At 44.6% G+C, this 21,091-nt stretch overlaps 2 protein-coding genes across 3 annotated transcripts in view; both read right to left on the minus strand.

The window, feature by feature from the left end:
- LOC111160091 (kringle containing transmembrane protein 1) overlaps positions 1 to 21,091 on the minus strand; it is a 66,195-nt gene that overhangs the window by 24,428 nt on the left and 20,676 nt on the right. For both annotated transcript variants that reach the window (XM_022522922.1, XM_022522921.1), the window contains exon 3: positions 17,497 to 17,588. In XM_022522922.1, the coding sequence (XP_022378630.1) occupies positions 17,497 to 17,588 (92 nt within the window). The remainder of the gene's footprint in view (positions 1 to 17,496; positions 17,589 to 21,091) is intronic.
- LOC111159993 (heterogeneous nuclear ribonucleoprotein A3-like) lies at positions 11,293 to 16,712 on the minus strand. Its single transcript, XM_022522727.1, is given in 3 exon segments — positions 11,293 to 11,895; positions 12,101 to 12,537; positions 16,697 to 16,712. Coding segments are annotated over 3 exon segments (1,038 nt in total). The 3' UTR covers positions 11,293 to 11,310.

The following is a 21,091-nucleotide window of genomic DNA, read 5'->3' on the forward strand; positions in this document are numbered from 1 at the left end:
TGGCTGTGAAACACCAAGAAGAAACAGTGATTTGTGCCAGGTACTTTCATCTCAGCTAATATTTCCACTCTTTTTTTTTTTTTTAAAGATTTTATTTATTTATTTGACAGAGAGAGATCACAAGTAGGCAGAGAGGCAGGCAGAGAGAAAGGAAAGCAGGCTCCCCGCTGAGCAGAGAGACCGATGCGGGACTCGATCCCAGGACCCTGAGATCATGACCCGAGCCGAAGGCAGCGGCTTAACCCACTGAGCCACCCAGGCGCCCCTAATATTTCCACTCTTAAGGTACACATCAATAACAAGCAACAAGCTTTAAAAATGGAAGTCCTCTGGCAAATGCCATATTTCTGTTTTCTTCTGAAGAGTATGTGTGGCCCAAGGTCCACCTTTAACTAATCTGTTCAGTATTGACAGAATTGAGCATTAAAGAGAACTAGGAATCATTTCCTCAAAATAGAGAAGCTGCAATATGTAAATTATGTTTCAGAGTTGCTGGAGGGCAGGAAAAGCCCTAGGAAGCCTTTCATCCCATGCCTGTGCCCCCCCCCCATTAGTTGTTACTGTTTTTAAGATTTATTTATTTATTTTAGAGAAAGAGAAGGGGAGAGAGTGTGTGAGTGGCAGGAGGGGCAAAGGGAGAGGGAGACGTAGATGTAATAAGATAGTAAGTGGGTGTCATTTTAAGTAACCAAGTTCTAGGGTCATTTGTGGTATAGTAATGGAGAATTACTACATCTACATAATACATACTATATACACGTTGAATGAAGGAATGAGCTGATTGTAGGCCATGGACAAATCAACCTCTCTGGACCTTAGTTTTCCATCTTTGTTATTAATTTATGAATCACTTCACTATCAGATGAAGCCCTTTCCCCTACTTTATCTGCTTGGCTCCTCAGTTTATGTAACTGAAGATATTATTAATAAGACATGAATGAGTCTTTTCCTAGAAGCACTTCTAGGTCAGCTAAGAATTATACGTTATTCAATTCCAAGTGAGCCATACAGACCCCCAGAAAGCATTTCTTCTTTGTGTTTAAGACTAGAAAACAGAGGGGCACCAGGTGGCTCAGTTGGGTTAAGCGTCTGCCTTCAGCTTGGGTCGTGATCCCAGGGTTCTGGGATTCAGCCCGACTTTAGGCTCCCTGCTCAGTGGGAAGTCTGCTTCTCTCTCTCCATCTGCCTCTCCCCCAGCTTGTGGTCTCTCTCTCTCATTTGCCCACTCTCTCTCTCAAATAAATGAATAAAATCTTAAAAAAAAAACAAAACAAAACAAAAAAAACCCCTGGGAAACAGGGGTGCCTGGCTGGCTCGGTCAGTTGAATGTGTGACTCTTGATCTCAGGGTTGGGAGTTAGAGCCCCACACTGGGTGTTGTGATTACTTAAAAATAAAATTTTAAAAAAGACTAGAAAACAGCATGGTCCAATTTAACAAACTTTACATCCACATTAGCCTGTTGGCAGGTAAAAATATATGTGTGTCTCTGTGTGTAATTGCTGCTACCATCTAACATCTAACCAGTTCCTGTTAAATCAGCAGGAAGTACCACTGCTAACCCAAAGAGTCACCCTTCCCCCTCCAGCCAAGTGGTTACCCTTCTCCCTTGCGTCACACATGGTTCAAATATAACAAATGTGGCTCACCACACAAATGTTAAAATGCATCTTTTGGAAACAAACCAGATCTCTATAGTGGCGAATGTAAACAGAAAAACTCTAGGCAGTAGGAGGCTGGTGTTCAGTGGGAGCCTGGCTTGGGAATGGCTGGGTTTTAGAGTTTAAACAAATGCAGTGAGTTAAGCATCTCTAGTCAGGGACACATCCCACAAGCCGAGCTTGTTAAAGGGACCTTACGCACGGAAACCCGAACCATGCATTCAATGGTTCTTAATGAGAACTACTCGATCATCATCACCCTGGTCATTTACTCTGATTTTTGTCTCATTTATCCTATTACGATCAGAAGTAAGCATGTTATTGTGGATTAGTTTACAGAGAGCCCAAGGCACATAATCATAAATGTTAAGATTAGATATCAACAAGGTTACGGGTTGTACTAATGCAGCTGGAACTTATAAGCGTTATTTACAATTTGGTGAGCAAATCCAGGCAGCTCATGTTCCAGTGGGGTAGTGGGGTAGATCTCTGGAAGTCAGCACCTCCGACGCTGCAGCCCCATCCATCTGATATCAATGGCCTGAGGTATCATGCTTGTCTGGCCTGAGTCAGTTGCTTGCCAGACACCATCGAGTCTACCTCCCAAGATACTGCAGATGTTTGTCCGTGTCTCTGTCTCCACACTGCCATGTCCCTTCCCACTGAGACTACTGCCCTGGCCTGCTAGTCCATCTCCCTATTTCCAGGTGCACGCTACACTAATCTAGTTAGTACACTGCGACCAGAATAATCTTTACTGTTCCAGGCAGAAGGAAGGGCAAAGGCCTAAGGCTGAAATGAGGTTGGCCTTTGCAGGAACAAAAAGAAGTGAGGATAACCAACGGCAGAGAGAGGGAAAAATAGTAGGAACTGGAGGGGTAGGCAGGGGTCCTGCTTGCAACCTTCCAAGTCCCTCAGGATGAAGTCCCAACTCTCTCACATGGTACACAAGGCACTGCCTGATCTGCGCTGCTCGCTCCACTTCCCCTCCCCCTCCAGCATGACCTCTCTCTCTATAGCTCAGCTCATGTTCTAGATGAAAGCCAAATTAAGTGATAGTGTATTTGCGAGTTTCCCCATGACACATTGCTCTCCCGACTTCTGCGCATACTCTTTCCTTTGCTTGGAATACTCTCTCTGCTTAACATTGTAGCTTAAGCACTATTTCCCCTGGGGAAGCACCCTGCCCCCCCAAATAAGGTCATATGTCCCTGTTGTGGGCCTGTAGCAGCCTCAATTCTAAACACCTGCTCATGTGTCTCTCTCCCCAACGAACCATGTATGACTTAAGGGTAAGACTTTATCTTCCACACACTGTTGAATTCCCAGGGCCTGGTACAGTCCCAGTCATAGAGCCGGTGCCTTAAAACTGAATCCCAGATGCCCGGGCCTGTTCTGCACCACCTGCTGGAGTCACGGAGTGAGTGGGTGAAGGTAATTCTTCAGCAGCAGTGAAGGAACAGAGCAGGGGGCAAGTAAAAGGCAGAGCTGACCTGCGTGACAACACCCACTTAAAGCTAGTGAGCGCAGGGTCTGACTCCTGCCTGCATACCGTCCTCTCTGACTCTTCGAATCACCACTCAGGATAACTGAGTTCTCAAGAAAGGTTAACTTGAAAACTTAAAGTTTTATCCTCATCATTTAGGACAGAACCTTTCTAAAACATATTAGCTATTTCTTTTTTTTTTTTTTTAAACTTAACTCAGTTTAACCTACTTTATTTTTTAATTTTTAAAAAAGATTTTATTTATTTATTTATTTGAGAGAGAGGGAGGGAGAAACAGACTCCCCGCTGAGCAGGCAGCCCAATGTGGGACTCGATCCCAGGACCCGGGATCATGACCTGAGCTGAAGGCCAACACTTAACTGACTGAGCCACCCAGACACCCCTCAGTTTAACCTACTTTACGTTTCTCTTGGTGGCTTGAGGTTGTCAAATGTCCTTAACCCAGGCTGGTGTGCTTTTTTTGCGTGCTCGTGTCTGGCTTCAATAGTCAAGTCTGTGCCCTTGGTTACCGCCAAGGCTGCTGACTGCTCAGAACATTGGAACTGGAAGGAGTCTCAGGGAACCTCTACTTTGTGCTCCTGTGTGTGTGCATGTACCCTCGTCTTTATTTGCTGCTGCTTGTGCTTACAACAATACCGCCACGCTTATTAGAGTTGTGTGAAAAACAGAAACAGTTTCTAAAGGGGGAGATCTAGGCTCCCCACTTTCCGGCAATCATGCCACAGCTCAAGATTTGTTTCGCACGCTCCCACCCCAGGACACGGCGCTCCGCGGACGGGCACTGGCACGACTGCCATCGGCTCAGGAGCAGCGAGCGCCCTACAGCGGCCCCGAACGTGCGCTCCCGCGTCCCACAGACCTCAGCATGAGTTCTGGCCCCAGCTTCATCAATAGTAGAACGAGGAGCAACAGGGCCCCAAAGCGTTCTTTGGAGAATTGAAATGAGATCATGTAAATAAAGTAAAGACCACGAGGCCTGGAAGGATAACATGTGCCGAATAAACAGTGTTCATTCTCATTACAGTTGATCCTTGAACAACACGGGTTTGAAAAGCACGTGTCTATTTATGCGTGGATTTTTTACAGGATAGGACTGTGCATGTATTTCCTCTTCCTTATGATTTTCGTAATAACACTGTCTTTTTTCCAGCTTACTCTATTGTAAGAATACAGTATATAATACATGTAACGTACAAAGTCTGAGTTAACTGACCGCTCATGTGATCAGTAAGGCTTCTGGTCGACACCAGCCTCTTAGTAGTTAAGTTCTTGGAGAGTCAACAGTTATGTGCGGATGTCTGACTGGGCAGGGGGTCAGTGCCCCTAACCCCTGCGTTGTTGAAGGGCCAAGTGTATATATAAATAGGGCTTTCATCGTTCACCACACAAACAGAAACCACTTGCTCAGTAACAGAAAACTAAAATAGCATTGAGTTAAAAGGCAGCCACCTCAACAAACTGGGTTTCATTCCAGATATGAAAACATCGATCTCTTACAGCTGGTGAGCACACAGTACACTTTCCCATAAGCATCTCACGTGGAAATCAAAGCCCTCTGAGGGAGGCGGTATGGACAGGGTTATTCTATGTGACAGAGAAGAAATCACGGACTGGTGACGTTGTGGGCCTTCCACGGGGGCAGAGAAGATGGAACCAGAGGGCACAAGCAAGCTCTCGGGTGGTAGAGACTCACTCTGTGGTTTTGTTCCTTTTGCTCACGGGGCCGGTCTGGTGAACTGAATGGAAGTCAGATTAAAGACTGACTTCTCAAACACATCAGCCCCTCCACACTTGGTGTGCCATGAGGCCAGCCCCTGAGACAGTGGCCAGCCTCTGAGGGGTGCCACTGCCCTCTGACTCGCGCTGGAAAGTGTGGCTCGAAGTCTCGCCGGAGAAGACACGTCATGCAGTCTTCAAAAGCCTTACTGGCCAACTGAGTACATTTCCAGACCGTGTCCCACCCTTCGCTCTTCCCAGAAGTGGAGAGGAAGAGTCAATCTGAAAAAGGATATTTGTTCTCAAATTCCTTTTTACTTTCAAGACCACTTTAAAGTCCTGTGGCTTGGTCATGCATTTTTCCTCTTACCAAAGAGGCCTCATCACTTTCAATTCTTTAAAAATCCTCTTAAAATACAAGCAGACCCCTTGTTTATCATAGTTGGTGCTTTAAGATGCGTGACAGTTAATCAGCAACATTCTCTTCAGATGTTCAGAGGTCTTGCCAGAGGTGGCTGAGGGGAGATGGTCCTCTATTCAGATTAATCTGGGAACTACTGTTCTTTTGCATCATAAGGAACAGCTGGGAAGCATCCAGGCAGCTGACTAGCCACCTTTACATTTGGACAAAACTGTGGTTCACTGTGAAGGTGCTGTGTACACCTCCATGGGAGCCCCCATGGCCAACAACCCTTTTCTAAGGGCCACCATCTTCTCAGAGCATCAACTGCTGGTTGGGAACAGGCCAAAGGACTCCATCCTCTGACTGACTTCTGTGAGGCCCATGAGATTCTCTCTCCCGGGAAGCTGGAACTGGGACTTCAGTTAATGAATTGTGAGTGCTGGACTTACAGGGGTCTTGTCAAGTGGGGGTTAAGGCAACCAGCCATATTTGGGCCACCTGAATTGAGAAGTGAGCTGATTCTTCTGCTCCACAAAGAGGAAGAAGAATGGATGCCATCCTGAGACAGAGGCAGATGTGGGAGACCATGTGGCCCAAGAGAGAGATGGCAAGAGTAGGTACTTTCTTCCCAGGTTCTTGGGACACAGGAATGGGATGTTCTGCAATATAGTCCTAATGCCCTTAAAATTATTTTCATTCAAGTTAATTTGAGTGAATTCCATTCCTGGCAATCAGACAACTCCTGACAAAGATAGAAAGCATGCCCATTATGGCAAAAGCTCAATTTGAATACAAATCTTCAGATGGCAATTTATTTAAGAAGCCCTGACTGTTACTATGTTTTCTGTTCCAGTGCTCTGACCAGATCTGGGATATCTGTTTAAGAAACCAGAAGCAAAGTTCTTATCTTGCATTTTGGAAAACTTCCCTGGCTCTGCAGGACTCTTTTTATTTTGTCTTATAAGTAAAATCTGCTTCTTCAGACATGAAGAAATGAAATGCAGTGACTCTGCTTGTGTTAAGTCACTTAACCTTGTGTGGAGACCATCTTCTGCCCCTGGAACCTCAAGCTGGTGTCTCAGTAGCTGATTTCTTCCCTCCATGGGAGCAAGAATGGAGCTCACCTGAGATGATACTGCTGGTGTCCTACCAGAGGACAAATCATTTCAAATATGTCCTTCAGAGAATCAATGGGTTAAGTGTAGACTCATCTATTCTCTCAGCCACAAGCTGTGACCACAAGCATATTGCCCTCCGTCCTAGCCACCTACAACTTCCATTCCAGATTGGCAGCTGCCATCTTGGTCCAAGTCCTATCCCAACATGGCCCCACCATACTTCTTTAACTTTATTTCTAAACATCAGCTTTCCTTTGTCAGTTGCACTGATTCTACAAGCAGCGTAGAATCCCCTATGAGCTCATGTCTGAATCCCCTATGAGCTCATCCATATAAATAAGTGAACACAGACTTTTCTTCCCCTGTGAAATTTTACCTTTAGGGGAAGGTAGTAAGAGTTCCTAAGGATCCTGACCCCCATACGGCCCTGACGTATCACAGTGGTAGTTTTCTTTTGGTGGGAGTTCCTTCTCCAAAACTTAATTTTTGGTGATTTAATGTGTTAGTCTCCAAAGGAGGCTCTAATAATCTTGCCCCTCCCCATACATGTGGGCTGCCACCTACTTTAAGAGTTGGCATCAATTTCCTTTGCCCTTGAATCTGGGCTGGCCTTGTGACTTGCTTTGATCAACAGAACGTGGTGGACTTCTGAGTTCTTGCCTTCAGAGGACTGGCAGCTTCTGCTTCCTCTCTCTTGGAAGCCAGCCAGCCACTATGTGAGTGGCCTGAGTACACTATTAGAAAGAGCAGTTACCCAAGTAGAGGCCTGAAGCCATGTTGGATGTCCTAGCCCCAGCAGAGCCCCCAGGGGAATGCAGCCACCTGACTGGGCCCTGATGAGAGCAGCAGAAGAACCACCGAGCTGAACCTCAGCCAACCCACAGGAGTAGGAGAAATGGTAAGCCGTTGTTGCCTTAGGCCACAAGGGTTTGGGGCGGCTTGTTATACAGCAACAGAGAACTGAAACACCTTACTTGACAAAAGGTCAGACCAAGTTCAGGAGGAATGATACAGCTGGGTCTCTGGGAAGAAGAGCTCAGTTTATTGACTTGAACTTTTGTTTTTCGGGGACGCCACAAATATCCCAGGCAAGGAACCACAGAGTCGTCTTTGATTCTTCTCGCTGTTTCATCCCTTATATATTCTACTTGTCATCAAGTTCTGTCTTCTTCCTAAACGTATCTTGGATTTAACCCTTCCTGTCTTATCTCACTGCTGCCATCACAGCTCAGACCCTGATCCGCTGGATTTAGAAATCTGCACCCATCCTCTCCTCCTGGATTTCCTTCCTTGGACCCATTCTGCAAGTGGGCCCTGGGCTCATCTTCCTAAACTAGGGCTTTCAGTATGTCAGTCCCCATCTGGCCAACTCTGGCTTTCGAGGTTTCGAGGCCTCATCTGGTCCCTCCTTGTCCACTCGTCTACTTGGGCAATGTGGTCCCCAGCCCATGCGCACAACCCCAGGCCCTTCCTCCAAGTCCTTGTCGGGCTGTTACCCGACCTGGTATGCTCTGATCCATCTAGCCCCATCTGCCTCTCTCTGTAATGACTCCAACCTCCACAACCACACCGAGAGCCCTCTCATCTGCAAAAACTCACAGCTCTCCACCTCCTAATTCAATCGTATTTATAAACCTGGTGGGCTGGTCTCCAATTTCCTCCCATGTTTATAACTCCATTCCTAATTACGTTTTAAGATTTACAGTAGGGACTCTCTCTTATGTTTATGTATATTCCTCCAGGCAAGCGCTACTGTAAAGGTGTTCAGTAAACTCAACCGTGTTGACCTGAATGATTTTCCATTTTTAAGTTAGTAGTATGACTTGCCCAACCGTGCTTCAGAACATTTTGGAAATATAGTATATATCTGTCATTGAGGAAAATGGCCATTGGTTCAGAAAGTTCTTTTTTTTCCCTCATGGAAAATTAAATAATACCTACTGCCAAAAACCAAAAACAATCGAGTATCCACCAGATCTGAGACCATAAAACTGCGCTGTGAGAACGAATGCAGGGCCTCTTGTGTTCTCTGACTGCAGAGCCACACCAGGCCCGAGGGGAGTGGTCCCTGCAACAGCTGAGGCACGCCACCGAGCCCCGTGGCTAGTCAGATAAAGAAGGAATGGGCAGAAATAACACACAGGTTAGGAATAACCTATTTAGGAATTGTATGGCGGGAACATGCCAATAGCAGTCCATTCCCTGGGGAAAGCACAGGCCACCGTAGCACCTGCTAGAATTTCCACGCCCACCAAGTGCTGGGCCCTGGACTTAGGGTTGTGTGTACTTTATGCACTGGATCTTCAAAAGAACCCTAGAAGGCACAAATGAGGAGACCAAGGCTCAGAGCAGAGCCATTTTGCCGAAAGCCACTAAACGATTAAGATTCAAACCTAAGGCCATGTGACTCTGACATCTACATTCTTTCCACTAACTTGTGTTGTCTTTCTTACTGGAAGAGACATGATAACACATTATCAGGAATATTTAATGAGCACCGTTATGGCCTACCCTGTGCTAGGTGTTGGGGGAGACTGGCACAATGCATGGCTTAGGGGGAGGGGAAGTCCCCCTAGATTCCATCAGCACCCTCCCCAAATCAACATACCACCCATGTAAAAAGAGAGCATGTGCTTGGCAAATCCAGCTTCCAGAGGAGTCCCCTGTTCCACCTTAAGCCTCTCCTTCACAGAAATTCCAGAGCTACCCCTGCTCCTGTCTTTGAACGGCTTAGTGTGGCTGGGAAAACAAAACTGCTCACATGAAGCAAGAATGAACAGTATGAAGCAGGATTCTGACATATGCTAATTTAATGCTAATCTAAAAGGGCTCGATGCAACAAAAACGTTAAGTAACTGAAACAGCCAGAGGGAGGAGGTGCAAAAAAACAAGTCTGCATCATTTATATTACTACTGTTCATTCCAATATTGCTTCGGCTGTCAGCTAAAGTTTCGGGCTTCCTTTTAGCTGTGAAGTGCGAATGATGCTCCCAGATGTGTCTTGTTTTTTTTTTTTTTTAAGATTTTATTTATTTATGACAGAGAGAGTGCGAGAGGGAACGCAGCATGGGGGAGCTGGAGAGGAAGAAGCAGGCTCCCTGCTGAGCAAGGAGCCCGATATGGGGCTCAATCCCAGGATACTGAGCTGAAGGCGGACAGACACTTAATGGCTGAGCCACCCAGGTGCCCCAGATGTGCCCTTTTTGAGGTGAAGTTCAAACCATGCAGTGAAGATTCGGTGTTGGGAGAGCCGCCCTCCCCCCACACCCAGGCCTGGAAAAGGCTGCTGATATAGTGTTTCATGCCAAGGGTCCAAGTCCGGGGAGCCCCTTCCCAGCTGAGAACAGCTGGGCAGGGAACACCCTCGGAGACGGCCCAATATTCTACAGAGTGATTCTGCTGTGCGGCGAATGCTTCCTGGATACCATCACAGCCTGCTGTCCTCCTGGGGCTTGGGATTTCCTAAACTCAAAGAAGACAAGAAAATGACTTCGAGCTAAGAGCTTGAACTGCAGACCCTCTGTCGCCACTGACTTAATCCTTTGGTTTCCACAATGTCAAAAAGGCACTCTTAATAATTTGGCATACTTTCAGAATTTCAAACTCTAATTCCCAAACAATTCACCAAGAAAATTCTCCAGAATGACCTCAATAGTAGCCTGGATCCATCCCAGGGCCCCTGTTTTCAAGGAAATAAAGGAAATGGAGCTGTTCTCGAGAACTGGAGGGAAAGGGCACTGGTCTTGCCACAAGGAGCCCTAGATTTAAATCCAATTTGGCTCAGGGTATAATCCTCATCAGGTCACCTCACTACTCTAGGCTCATTGTCTCATCTAAACAATGGGGGGTGGGGAGTGGACACACCACCCGCTTCACAACGCTGCTGGAAAGGTTAAGCGAGGTAATGTGAACGAATAGAAGTGTTTTATACACAGTCGGTACTCAATAATAGTTGAAATAAAAGCTGAAACATACTAAACATCAGTGATGACATTAAAATGCAAAAAGTGCTAACAGAGACAAAACATTTTCTGTAATTCAGAGACTGCCTTGACCACCCCTGCCAAAGTGCCCTTGGCTTTTTACTCAAGCTCTGAACATAGCTTTAAAAACTCTTATTAGGGATCATGCTTGGAAGCATATTTGTAAGGAACAACAAATCTGTTTTAACAAGGCCAGGGTGTCATTTAATTAAAAGGAACTTGAGCCAGTGAAGTCACCAAAGGCCCCATTTTGCAGAGATGCCATGGTGGCATCCCCTTAGGATTCCTCTGTGCAAATGATGCAATCTCTGGAGAACTTCTCACGGATTAAAAGGGGGACACTTCACCCCAAATCCCTAACACAGAAGCTTGAGGAGCTATGGAGAAACATCTTCTGACACTCCACACTCTTCAGCCTCATCACCATCTTCCCAGGTCAAGTCCAGGCTCCATACCCACAAGATGGTCGTCCATTATCTGGCCCCACCTCATTCTTCTCAGACCTCATCTCTTGCCCTGCCTTCCTTTTTTTTTTTTTTTAAGTTAAAAGTCCTTAATTTTTTATTCCTGTACCACTACCACAATTTACAGGGCAATATACCTGACGTAATGAAAAGAAAAAGATAGACGAAGCTACAACAGATAAAAGACTGCAGGAATGTACATCCGATTGACACTACATTGCATTAACCAGTAGCTGCACTATGTTGTAAACTGTGGCTATGGCAGTCCTGAGCAAGAAGGCTTTCCTCTTTAAGCTGCAGTAACTTTTGTGACTACGGATCTTTGTTCTTTCTGTGGCAGATTTTTACCGTTCCTCTAATGCATTTCGGACGACCGTCTCAAAGTAACCTGCAACTTTCCTGACAACTCCTCGCTCTCTTTCCTGCTAAGAACTGCAGCCCTTTTCTTCTGAAAAATTTTTAGAACCTTCTGCTACCATATCCACCACTTCCACCACCAGATCCACAACCACCACCATAGGGACTGCCCGAGCTTCTTCCACCAAAACTGCCCCCCCCCTTCATGGGTCCATAATTGGATTGCTGTTGTCCACTATAATTTCCACAATCATTATAGTTCCCACCACCATAGTTAGCTCCAAAATTTCCTCCTTCATTGTAACCACCATATCCTCTACCACCACCTCCATATCCACCTCCTTTGTTTTCATATCCTGGTCCACCACCCCCATAGCCTCCTCTACTCCTATAACCAGGACCACCACCATAATTGCCACCATCACCTCCAAATCCATTATATCCACCATCACCTCCACCATAACTCCCTCTTCTGCTACCACCTCCACCACCACAACCTCCTCTTCCACCAAAGTTTCCACCACCTCCAAAGTTTCCTCCACGACCTCTTTGTGAGCCAGCAGACTGCATTTCTTCTTTAGAAAGGGCTTTTTTCACTTCGCAACTATGCCCATTAATAGTGTGGTATTTCTGAACAACAATTTTAATAACTGTATCATGATCATCAAAAGTTACAAAAGCATGGGCGCCTGGGTGGCTCAGTGGGTTGAGCCGCTGCCTTCGGCTCAGGTCATGATCCCAGGTCCTGGGTTCGAGCCCCGCATCGGGCTTTCTGCTCAGCGGGGAGCCTGCTTCCTCCTCTCTCTCTGCCTGCCTCTCTGCCTACTTGTGATTTCTCTCTGTCAAATACATAAATAAAATCTTTAAAAAAAAAAAAAGTTACAAAAGCAAATCTCTTTTTTCCACTCCGTCTGTCTTCCATAACTTCTATGGTTTCAATTTTGCCATACTTTTCAAAGTAGTCTCTCAAATTATATTCTTCTGTATCTCCTTTAATATCACCAACAAAAATTTTCTTCACTGTTAGATGGGCACCAGGCTTTACAGAATTCTTTCTAGAAACAGCGCTCTTTGGTTCCACTACATCCCCATCAAACTTGTGTGGTCAAGCACATACTGCTGTATCCACCTCTTCAACACAAGAGTAAGTCACAAAACCAAAACCCCCGGAATGTTTTGTTTGGGGGTCTCTCATCTCCACACAATCTGTAAGTGCACCCCACTTTTCAAAATGTTCTCTTAAACTATCATCTGTAGTTCCAAAGCTCAAACCACCAATAAACAGTTTTCTCAACTGCTCTGGTTCCTTTGGATAATGGCCCTCCTCCCCTGGTGGCAGTGGCTGGAGATGGGCTGGGTGTGACTAGGCAGCGGTTTTACCTCCATTTTATGACACGACTCGCCTCTTCCAACTCGACTTCAATATGGGACCGAGAGGAAGAGCTGCCTTTCCTTCTTATATCTCTATCTCAGCAACATTGATTTTGCCTGGGAATTCACTAGTGTGTGAGTGCATGCACACTATTCCTTCTACCCCGCTGCCCTCCCTACTCCACCCAACCCTAACATCTAGAACCTGGCTGCTTCAAGTGTGATCCTACAACTCTGCATCCCAGGGTCTGGTTATAACTGCAGAGTCTCTAGCCTGCCCTAGACCTACTGAATCAGAATCTGCATTTTAATAAAATCCCCATAACTACTATATTTTCATGAGGAAACTTAAAGTTGGAGAAGCCCTGTTGCCAAGATCCTACCTCTTCCAGAAGCCCTCCTTGATAACCAGTGGCCCCTGCCTCCCACCATGCCAGGGAAGATGCCCCTCCTTCAGTGCTCCCAACCTTTTCTCCTCTCATTTATTACAGAGTATCTTGTATATGCTTATCTGTCTGTCTTTTGCTCTAGACTAGGGGGTCCCCACAGACCACACCATCCTTGTGTCCCCTGTGCTGTACAAGGTATGGCATATGACTGGAGCTTAAAAAATGACACTTGTCACAGCTAGTAATAAACTCCTTGTGATTCTCAACTTTAATAACCAACTTTAAATAACTTTTATAACTAGCTTTAACTTTAATAATAATAACTTTAAATAACTAGAAGTTTATAAAGTTTAATAACTAAAATTTTAACCACTAACTTTATTTTTATTTATTTTTTTAGAGAGGGAGGGGGTGAGGGAGAGGGAAAGAGAGAATCCCAAGCGGGCTCCAGGCCCAGCTCAAAGCTCAATCTCACAACCCTGAGATCATGACCTGAGCTGAAATCAAGATTTGGACACTTAAGTGACTGAACCACCCAGGTGTCCCTTATCACTAACTTTAATAACTAACTCAGATACCTGTGAGCTATATGCAAATTATCTCAATTCAGGTTAATTAGGTTAATCATGTTATACATCTGAACCCAGATACTTTGAATGTATTTATATATTTATTTTGAAATATTTAAAATATACAATTTTAAGATATCACAGAATTAACTTTTTATAATGGAAACTTTCAAACATATAAAAAAGCAGGAAGGAATAATGAGCCCATTGTCATGCAGCATCAAAAAACATCTACTTTTTTTTTTAAACCATTCTAGTTTCATCTATTTCACTCATCTGACCCATTCACTCTTTGGGAGATGAGGTCATTTTAAAATACATTCCAGACATATTATCAATTTCAACCACAAATATTTCAGTATGTATCTATAATTTCAAATGACTTAAACAATTATTTGTATATCTCCACCATGCCATTATTGTACCTAATAAAATTAACAGTGGTTTCTTAATATAATCTAATAGTCTATGTTCCAATTTCCCTATTTCAAAGATGAATTTGGGGGCGCCTGGGTGGTTCAGTGGGTTAAAGCCTCTGCCTTCGGCTCAGGTCTTGATCCCAGGGTCCTGGGATCGAGCCCCGCATCAGGCTCTCTGCTCAGCGGGGAGCCTGCTTCCTCCTCTCTCTCTGCCTGCCTCTCTGCCTACTTGTGATCTCTGTCAAATAAATAAATAAAATCTTAAAAAAAAAAAAAGATGAATTTGTATAGTTGAGTTTGTAGAAATCGGGTGAATGTTTTATAGCAAACAAAGAATGGCTCTCAGCAATGATAAAGTATATTTCTCATGCCTGTGGTTTCAGGCCCATGTCGGCTATGTGGAGGAAATTATATTTGCCGTTAAATGCCATTTGCAGGTTCCCCTCCACCTCAGAACTAGATTACTTAAACTTTTACAAAACTATCCCAAATTTTTAAAAAGAATCTAGATAAAACAGAACAAATCAAAAGCCATGCTGAGGCCCATCACATCCTTTGCAAGCAATGAAATAAATGGGAATTAGAATGGAAAGGATGATTACTTAACAAGAAAGAAATAAGCAAAGAACAGATACTAAGCCAAATGGTTTCCGCCTGGTTTAGCCAAACCAACAGGACTGAGTTGTAGAGGATGGGATCTAGAGGGATGGGAACCTTGAGGACTTTTTGAGGAAATTTGCTTTTAATGATCTGTATTTCTTCTGTCCACAATAGAAACTTGGGGTTTCTGAGAAACATACTGGTCCATGTGGTTTGAAGAGCATAACCAATTACCTCAGAGTTGTTCTCTTTTTAACAGTTATGTTCTGGGTCGGGGGTGGGGTGAGTCTGGTGGCGGGTATTAAGGAGGGCACGTATTGCATGGAGCACTGGGTGTGGTGCATAAACAATGAATTTTGGAACGCTGAAAAAAATAAAAATAAAATCTTTAAAAAAATTAATTAAAAAAAATAATGGTTATGTTCTGATCCATGCTCCACAGGTCAAGAGCACAGTTCAAGTTTCTCTTTTTCCCTGTGTGAATCAGACTTCATCACTGCCTCCCTGCTTGTCTTAGCTCTGTCCAAAACATGCTGCCGGGCAGAGATTCCGGTCGCCACACAATGGCCTGCCATTCAACCACATTCTGTTTTGTCCCTAAACATCCACTCCCCCGGCTCCTGCTGGGTCTGTTATATTCAGATATGAACTTTCCAGGAATCTGATCATGTCACAGGCCTTTTCCTGTATGACAAGTTCAATGTTAATCATGAATAGTGGGCTTCGCACAGAGGGTTAGTATTATTCATGAAAATTAGGACTCCACATCCAGAAATAGGGCAAAACTGGCCTAAAATAGGCTGGTTGTATCTCTGTCAAGTCCACTAGGCAACTACCAAGGCCTCTTCCTTCAACCAGCACAGGAGTTTTTCTCAACTACATTAATCAGACACTCAAGGAGCACAATGTTCTCCCAGACTCTCAAAGTCTGAGGCTCAGCTAGATGGGGAGCCCCGGTACCCACAGGGTGAACGGAAGGGTTTTCTAAAGAACCAAAGCCAGATACTGTTCCCTCCCAGCACCCCCCCTAAATCAGGTACTCCCCAGCTCTCATTCCCAACCTCTGTATGCTTCCCTGCCCGGACCATTTCAAGGCCAACTTTAGACGTTTTGAGAAGGCTACTAAAGGGCCATAAAAAAAGGAAATGATATTTAATTTTCCTTTTTTGGAAGAGCGAGGCACATCCTGCAAATATTAGGAATGAGAGGGGTACTACATGGGTTGTATCATTTTTCGGTAATTCTCTCTTCTGGAACTTAGTTTCAGTGACCACATGAGTCCGCTCCCATTGGCCCAAATTATATTTTATAAATGCAAGTTGAGGATTATCTTTCCAAATAAAAGCAGCCAGATTGAAATCCCCTCCTCGCCATTCCTGAGAGAATGACACAGGCTAGTACTAAAAGACTATCTTTGTGTAGAACAAATGGACCGAGGAAAATCTGCTTTCCTCTCCCCCTGCCCCTTTCTTCTTTACATAACTAGAGCCAAATGAGATGTTTTTCATTTTAAAAATTTGATTAAGCAGACTGAGCAAAAGCCCATTCTGCTGGTCTTTACTGCCTTCTCAATTTTGGGACTGAATCAAGGCATACTCGGGTTGGAAGGAGAGTGAAGCCAGAGCCTCGCTGCCAGGCAATGGTCTCGTTTGGAAATTTGTAACTTTTGGAAGGTGAGAGGTGGGGCCTGCAGCACCCCTTCCCCATGAGGCAGCAAAATTCAGACTGCTGTGGTGGGCATGAGTGAGAGGTCCCAGGTCCCTCACAAACCTCCGTATCACTCTATATACACAGCCTCTGGGGCTGACGTGTGAGGAAGGTGACAGGATAAGGAGTAAGGGGAAATAGTATGGTAAAAAACAACCCAGGTAGAATTATTATGAATGAGCTGTCCTTTTCCTCAGCTCTAGTAACTGAGAAAACCTGCTCCACTGGCATATTTAAAAAGATATTACAGGGCACCTAGGTGGCTGTCGGTTAAGTGTCCGATTTTTTGATTTTGGCTCAGGTCATGATCTCAGGGTGGTTAGATGGAGCCCTGCGTCGGGTGGGAGCCTGCCTAAGTTTCTCTCCCGCTGCCCCTCCCACCCCTCTCTCTCAAAAAAAGAAAGAAAAGATCGGACAAACACTACATTAGTACCGTCTTCCAGGGCCATTCTCGTTTGGGCTTCTGTACTTTAAAACTACAATATATTCTACCTTGTTTTCAAGTGTCTTCCTAAGAGTCCGTAGCACACTGCATGTTCCCTGAGGGTCAGGGTATCCTTCTGCCTCTGTGTCTTGCATATAATAAACACTGAATGAATATAGAAATGAATGGAGGAAACAGCTACAAAACAGGCCTTGGAGTAATTAAGGCTGAAGAAACTGGGTTTTTCAGTAGTAGAGAAGGATAAGGTATGAGTTACCACAAAAAACAACAGAATATCTTTATGCTGATATGAGGAAAAGGACAATCACATTGGCTTGGAAGGGGATCAGTGAGGAGTTTCCTGAATACCATTTTTCAGGAGAGACAGCGCATCAAATGCAAATAATAAGTAATGTCATAGTTTAGTTTCACTGTCTATAAAGGGACTCATCATTCGCTCTAGACAATTCTTTCCCAAAACTGTGAGGGAGTTTAGTTTCCCAGGCCTGCTACTGAGCTCTTGCCATCTCTCTATCCATGAACAAATCAGCACGAGGAAATTAAGTACAAGTAGATACCCTGGGTGGGCTTATCCATCAAGGGAATGGGGGTCCTGAGGCAAACAGGCCCTCTATTTCTGAAGAGTCTCAACAAGAGAAAGGGAAAATCCCCAGCCCAGGATGGCTTCTCCTTTCACCTGCTTCATGAAATCCACCTGCCTGAACAACCTGCTCTCTGGCAGTGGCCTTCCACTCTGTACCCTCAGTGCTAGTGTCCTGAAACCTTCAGCGGGCGCATTAGAGCCTTACTCTGACAAGCGGGAATCTCGCAGTACTTCCAGTAGACTCCATCCTCATGCTCTGCCACATAGCACCAGGGGCTCACATCTCCATCTGGATTTCTGTCAGGGAAAGGACACACAAATAACATTTCTGTCATGTTAAGTCAACTCCCTTTTCAGGTTTACCAAAAAGGAATGCGTTAGCGTCTGTGTTATTTCTAATAATTGGTATGTATTTGTATTGGTATGTGCTGCCTCTTACAAAGAGAAAAATGCGGTGAGGGGGTGTGCCTGGCTGGCTCAGACTGAAAAGCATGTAGCTCTGGATCTCGGGGTCGTGAGTTCAAGCCCCACACTGGGTGTAGAGATTACTTAAAAAAAAAAAAAAAAAAAAAAGAGTAAGAGAAGAATGGTAACGCTACAAGAACAAACTCAAGGGTGCCTGGGTTGCTCAGTCGGTTAAGCGGCTGCCTTCAGCTCAGGTCATGATCCGAAGATCCTGGGATCAAGTCCCACATCAGGCTCCCTGTTCAGCAGAGAGCCTGCTTCTCCCTCTCCCTGCCTCTCTGCCTACTTATGTTCTCTATCTCTCTGTCAAATAAATAAATAAAATCTTAAAAAAAAAGTCTTTAAAAAAAAAAAAAGAACAAACTCATGCACTCTGACATACAATTCAGAATTTGGGGGTGGGGGCTGTGTGTGGTGAGCAAAGGTTATATAATTTTACAAAGATTCATGATAGTGTAACCAGGGCAACCGACCAGAGAACAAATCATGCCAAGCAGCACTGGCACCTTAAGTGTGCACACAGTGACGCCCACGGCGGAGTGCACAGGTGCTCTCAATACTGTGGATACGAATGTGAGTGAGCCCAGGGGCGCCTGGATGGCTCAGTCAGTTAAGCGTCCAACTTTGGCTCAGGTAGTGATCCCCTGACCTCAGGGTCCTGGGATCTAGCCTCGCATTGGAGACTTGATGGGCTCTGTGCCAAGCCTCTGTGAGGTCGGGAAACCTCCTTCTCCTCTTCCTCTACCCCTCCCCCACTTGTGTTTTCTCTCTGTCATATAAATAAAAAAAACTTTACATTTAAAAAAAAAAAAAGATGCGTGATGCCTGGGTGGCTCAGTAGGTTAAGTGTCTGCCTTTGGCTCAGGTCATGGTCCCAGAGTCCTCGGATCAAGTCCCACATGGGGCTCCTTGCTCAGCAGGGAACCTGCTTTTTCCTCTGCCTGCCGCTCCCCCTGTGTATACCTCTCTCTCTCTCTCTCTCTGACAAATAAATAAAATCTTAAAAAAAAAAAAAAAAAAAAAAGAACGCGAATGGATACCCATGATCAGGATGGCAATTTGGCAATTAAAGCCAAAGGCCCGAAACATATGCAAAGCCTCTTTACCAGGCAATTTCTCCTTTAGTACTTTAAATCTCCACTTACAAAGATGTTCATCGTAGCATTTTTATAATACAAACAAGTTAGAAACAACACTTAAGGATGGGTTAAATAAATGTTATATCCATATAAGGGAATGCTGAGTAGCTAGTAAAAATGCAGTGTAGAGACACATTTATTAATATAAAAAGACATCCACATGTCTTGTTGGTTTTTTTTTTTTTTAAAGATTTTATTTATTTATTTGACAGACAGAGAGCACAAGTAGGCAGAGAGGCAGGCAGAGAGAGGGGGGAAGCAGCCTTCCCGCCCAGCAGAGAGCCCGATGAGGGGCTCAATCCCAGGACCCTGGGATCATGACCTGAGCCGAAGGCAGAGGCTTTAACCCACTGAGCCACCCAGGTGCCCCTTGTTAGGTTTTTTAAAAGGTAGTTCGAAAACACGGTGGGTGACACAGTCCCATCATTTGAAAAGAGGTATTCAGGAAAGGATACACATCAAACCCCTGAAAGTATCTCTGGAGAATGGGACTATCAGTAATTAAAAATTTTTTTTTCTTTTCTTATTCTCTTTATTTTTCTATTTCTTCTACAATGAACACGGATTGTGTAATTTTTAAACAATAAAATAAAATTCACGTGCTACAGAGTCCACTGATAAGCTTTCACTAACATCAGGCTAGTTGGCACATGTTTGACAGAAGTGGGTCCTATTCCTCCCACAAAATACTAACTTCTCAGAAAAATCTGAGGAAAGCTAAGCCTAAGAGTTTCAGTCAGAACATGCAATCCTGTGATCCTGGTACCAACTTCTGATGCAGCACTAATATTTTTTAAAGGCTTATTTCACATTTCTAAAATGCCCTTGAAGGTCTTTTCAACTCAAGGGCACCATGACAATAATGGGCCATCCTGCTGTAACAGACCCCAAATGGCAAGGGTTACCATACATGCACATACACACAGAGAAACCTTGCCTCCAAGCTCCCTTTCTTTCCACTCAGAACACTGGAAACCCGACACGCCAGTTAGGCCGGAAATGGGCATAAAGACCCTGCCGCGGGAGCTCTGGAGCCACCCCTATCAGGCCCAGAGGGATAAGCCTATTGTGGGGCCCAGAAGATAAGCTGCCCCAAGCACAAAGGGTCCTTTCATTTTCTGTGCCCGAAGGCAGGTGCCAGCGCCAACTCTGCTCTTCCCTGTCCGTCTGCCTTTGCCTCTAATCCAGATCCGTCGAGCCCAGAGAAGTGCATTCCCATCACTCGCCATCTCACAGACATCTCCACTGCGATGGGTCTGGCACCCAAGCACAAGACAAACATGGTGTCGGATGTCAGCTGAGAAATCAAAGCAGGAGAACTTGTACAAAGCCCTTCTTTAAACAGAATTTCACTGTCATCTTCCTCCCTCTATTCACTGTCCAGCTTTGATGTAGTATTTGGTGAAGACGTTAGAAAACAACTGTTTATTATCAATGTCAAAACCATTCTGAAAAGCATCTGTATACTCAATAAAGAATAAGCAAATTCATCTTGGATTTCGCTGCCGAGCTAAAACAAAAGGCCTAGACCTGCTGATGTGATGATAATCAACATTTCGGCCTCCCTTTTTTCTGAAGTAAAAACTGGTAGTTCAGGTCTGGTACATTCCATCAAGTCAAAGGAGAGGCTGCCTCTGGCCAGGGCTGAGGAGGAAGGCAGTCATGTTGTGTCCCCCCCGCAACCCCCGCTGCTCTCCCAGTGGAGAACCATGTGCACTTGTGGGAGTCTGTGTAGGGCTGGGTGCTAATCCATGTATGAGAAAAGACTTTCTTTTTCATATAAATTAAACCTCTTTGGAAATTTAAAATTCACCTTAAAGTCAGACTTAAACCTAGGAGTTCTTCTGAGAAGCCATGCTTGAAAGAAAGCAACAGAATAATAGCATAAACTAGTAGCCCTCTATCGAGAGGCGCTTTGGGACAAGACTATAAGTAACTATTGTAAAAACAAACAAAAAAAACTCTAAACATTGGTTTCTCTTCCTAAATATTCTTCCCAACCCAACTCTTTCTATGAGTAGCAAAAGGGATGGAAATAAACCAGAAATGGAGTGGGGTTAATTTCTGTAATCATGCAAAAATGATCTTAATGAACATGTAAACCTCTGAAAACAAAATGTAAAAGAATGACTTCATGAGCATGTGTAATTTTAACAATAAAATGCAACAGATAGCAAAACGTGAAGTAACACAGAT

Source organism: Enhydra lutris, unplaced genomic scaffold (assembly GCF_002288905.1).
Source record: "Enhydra lutris kenyoni isolate GAN:26980312 unplaced genomic scaffold, ASM228890v2 scaffoldscaffold73, whole genome shotgun sequence".
Classification (NCBI taxonomy): Eukaryota; Metazoa; Chordata; class Mammalia; order Carnivora; family Mustelidae; genus Enhydra; species Enhydra lutris.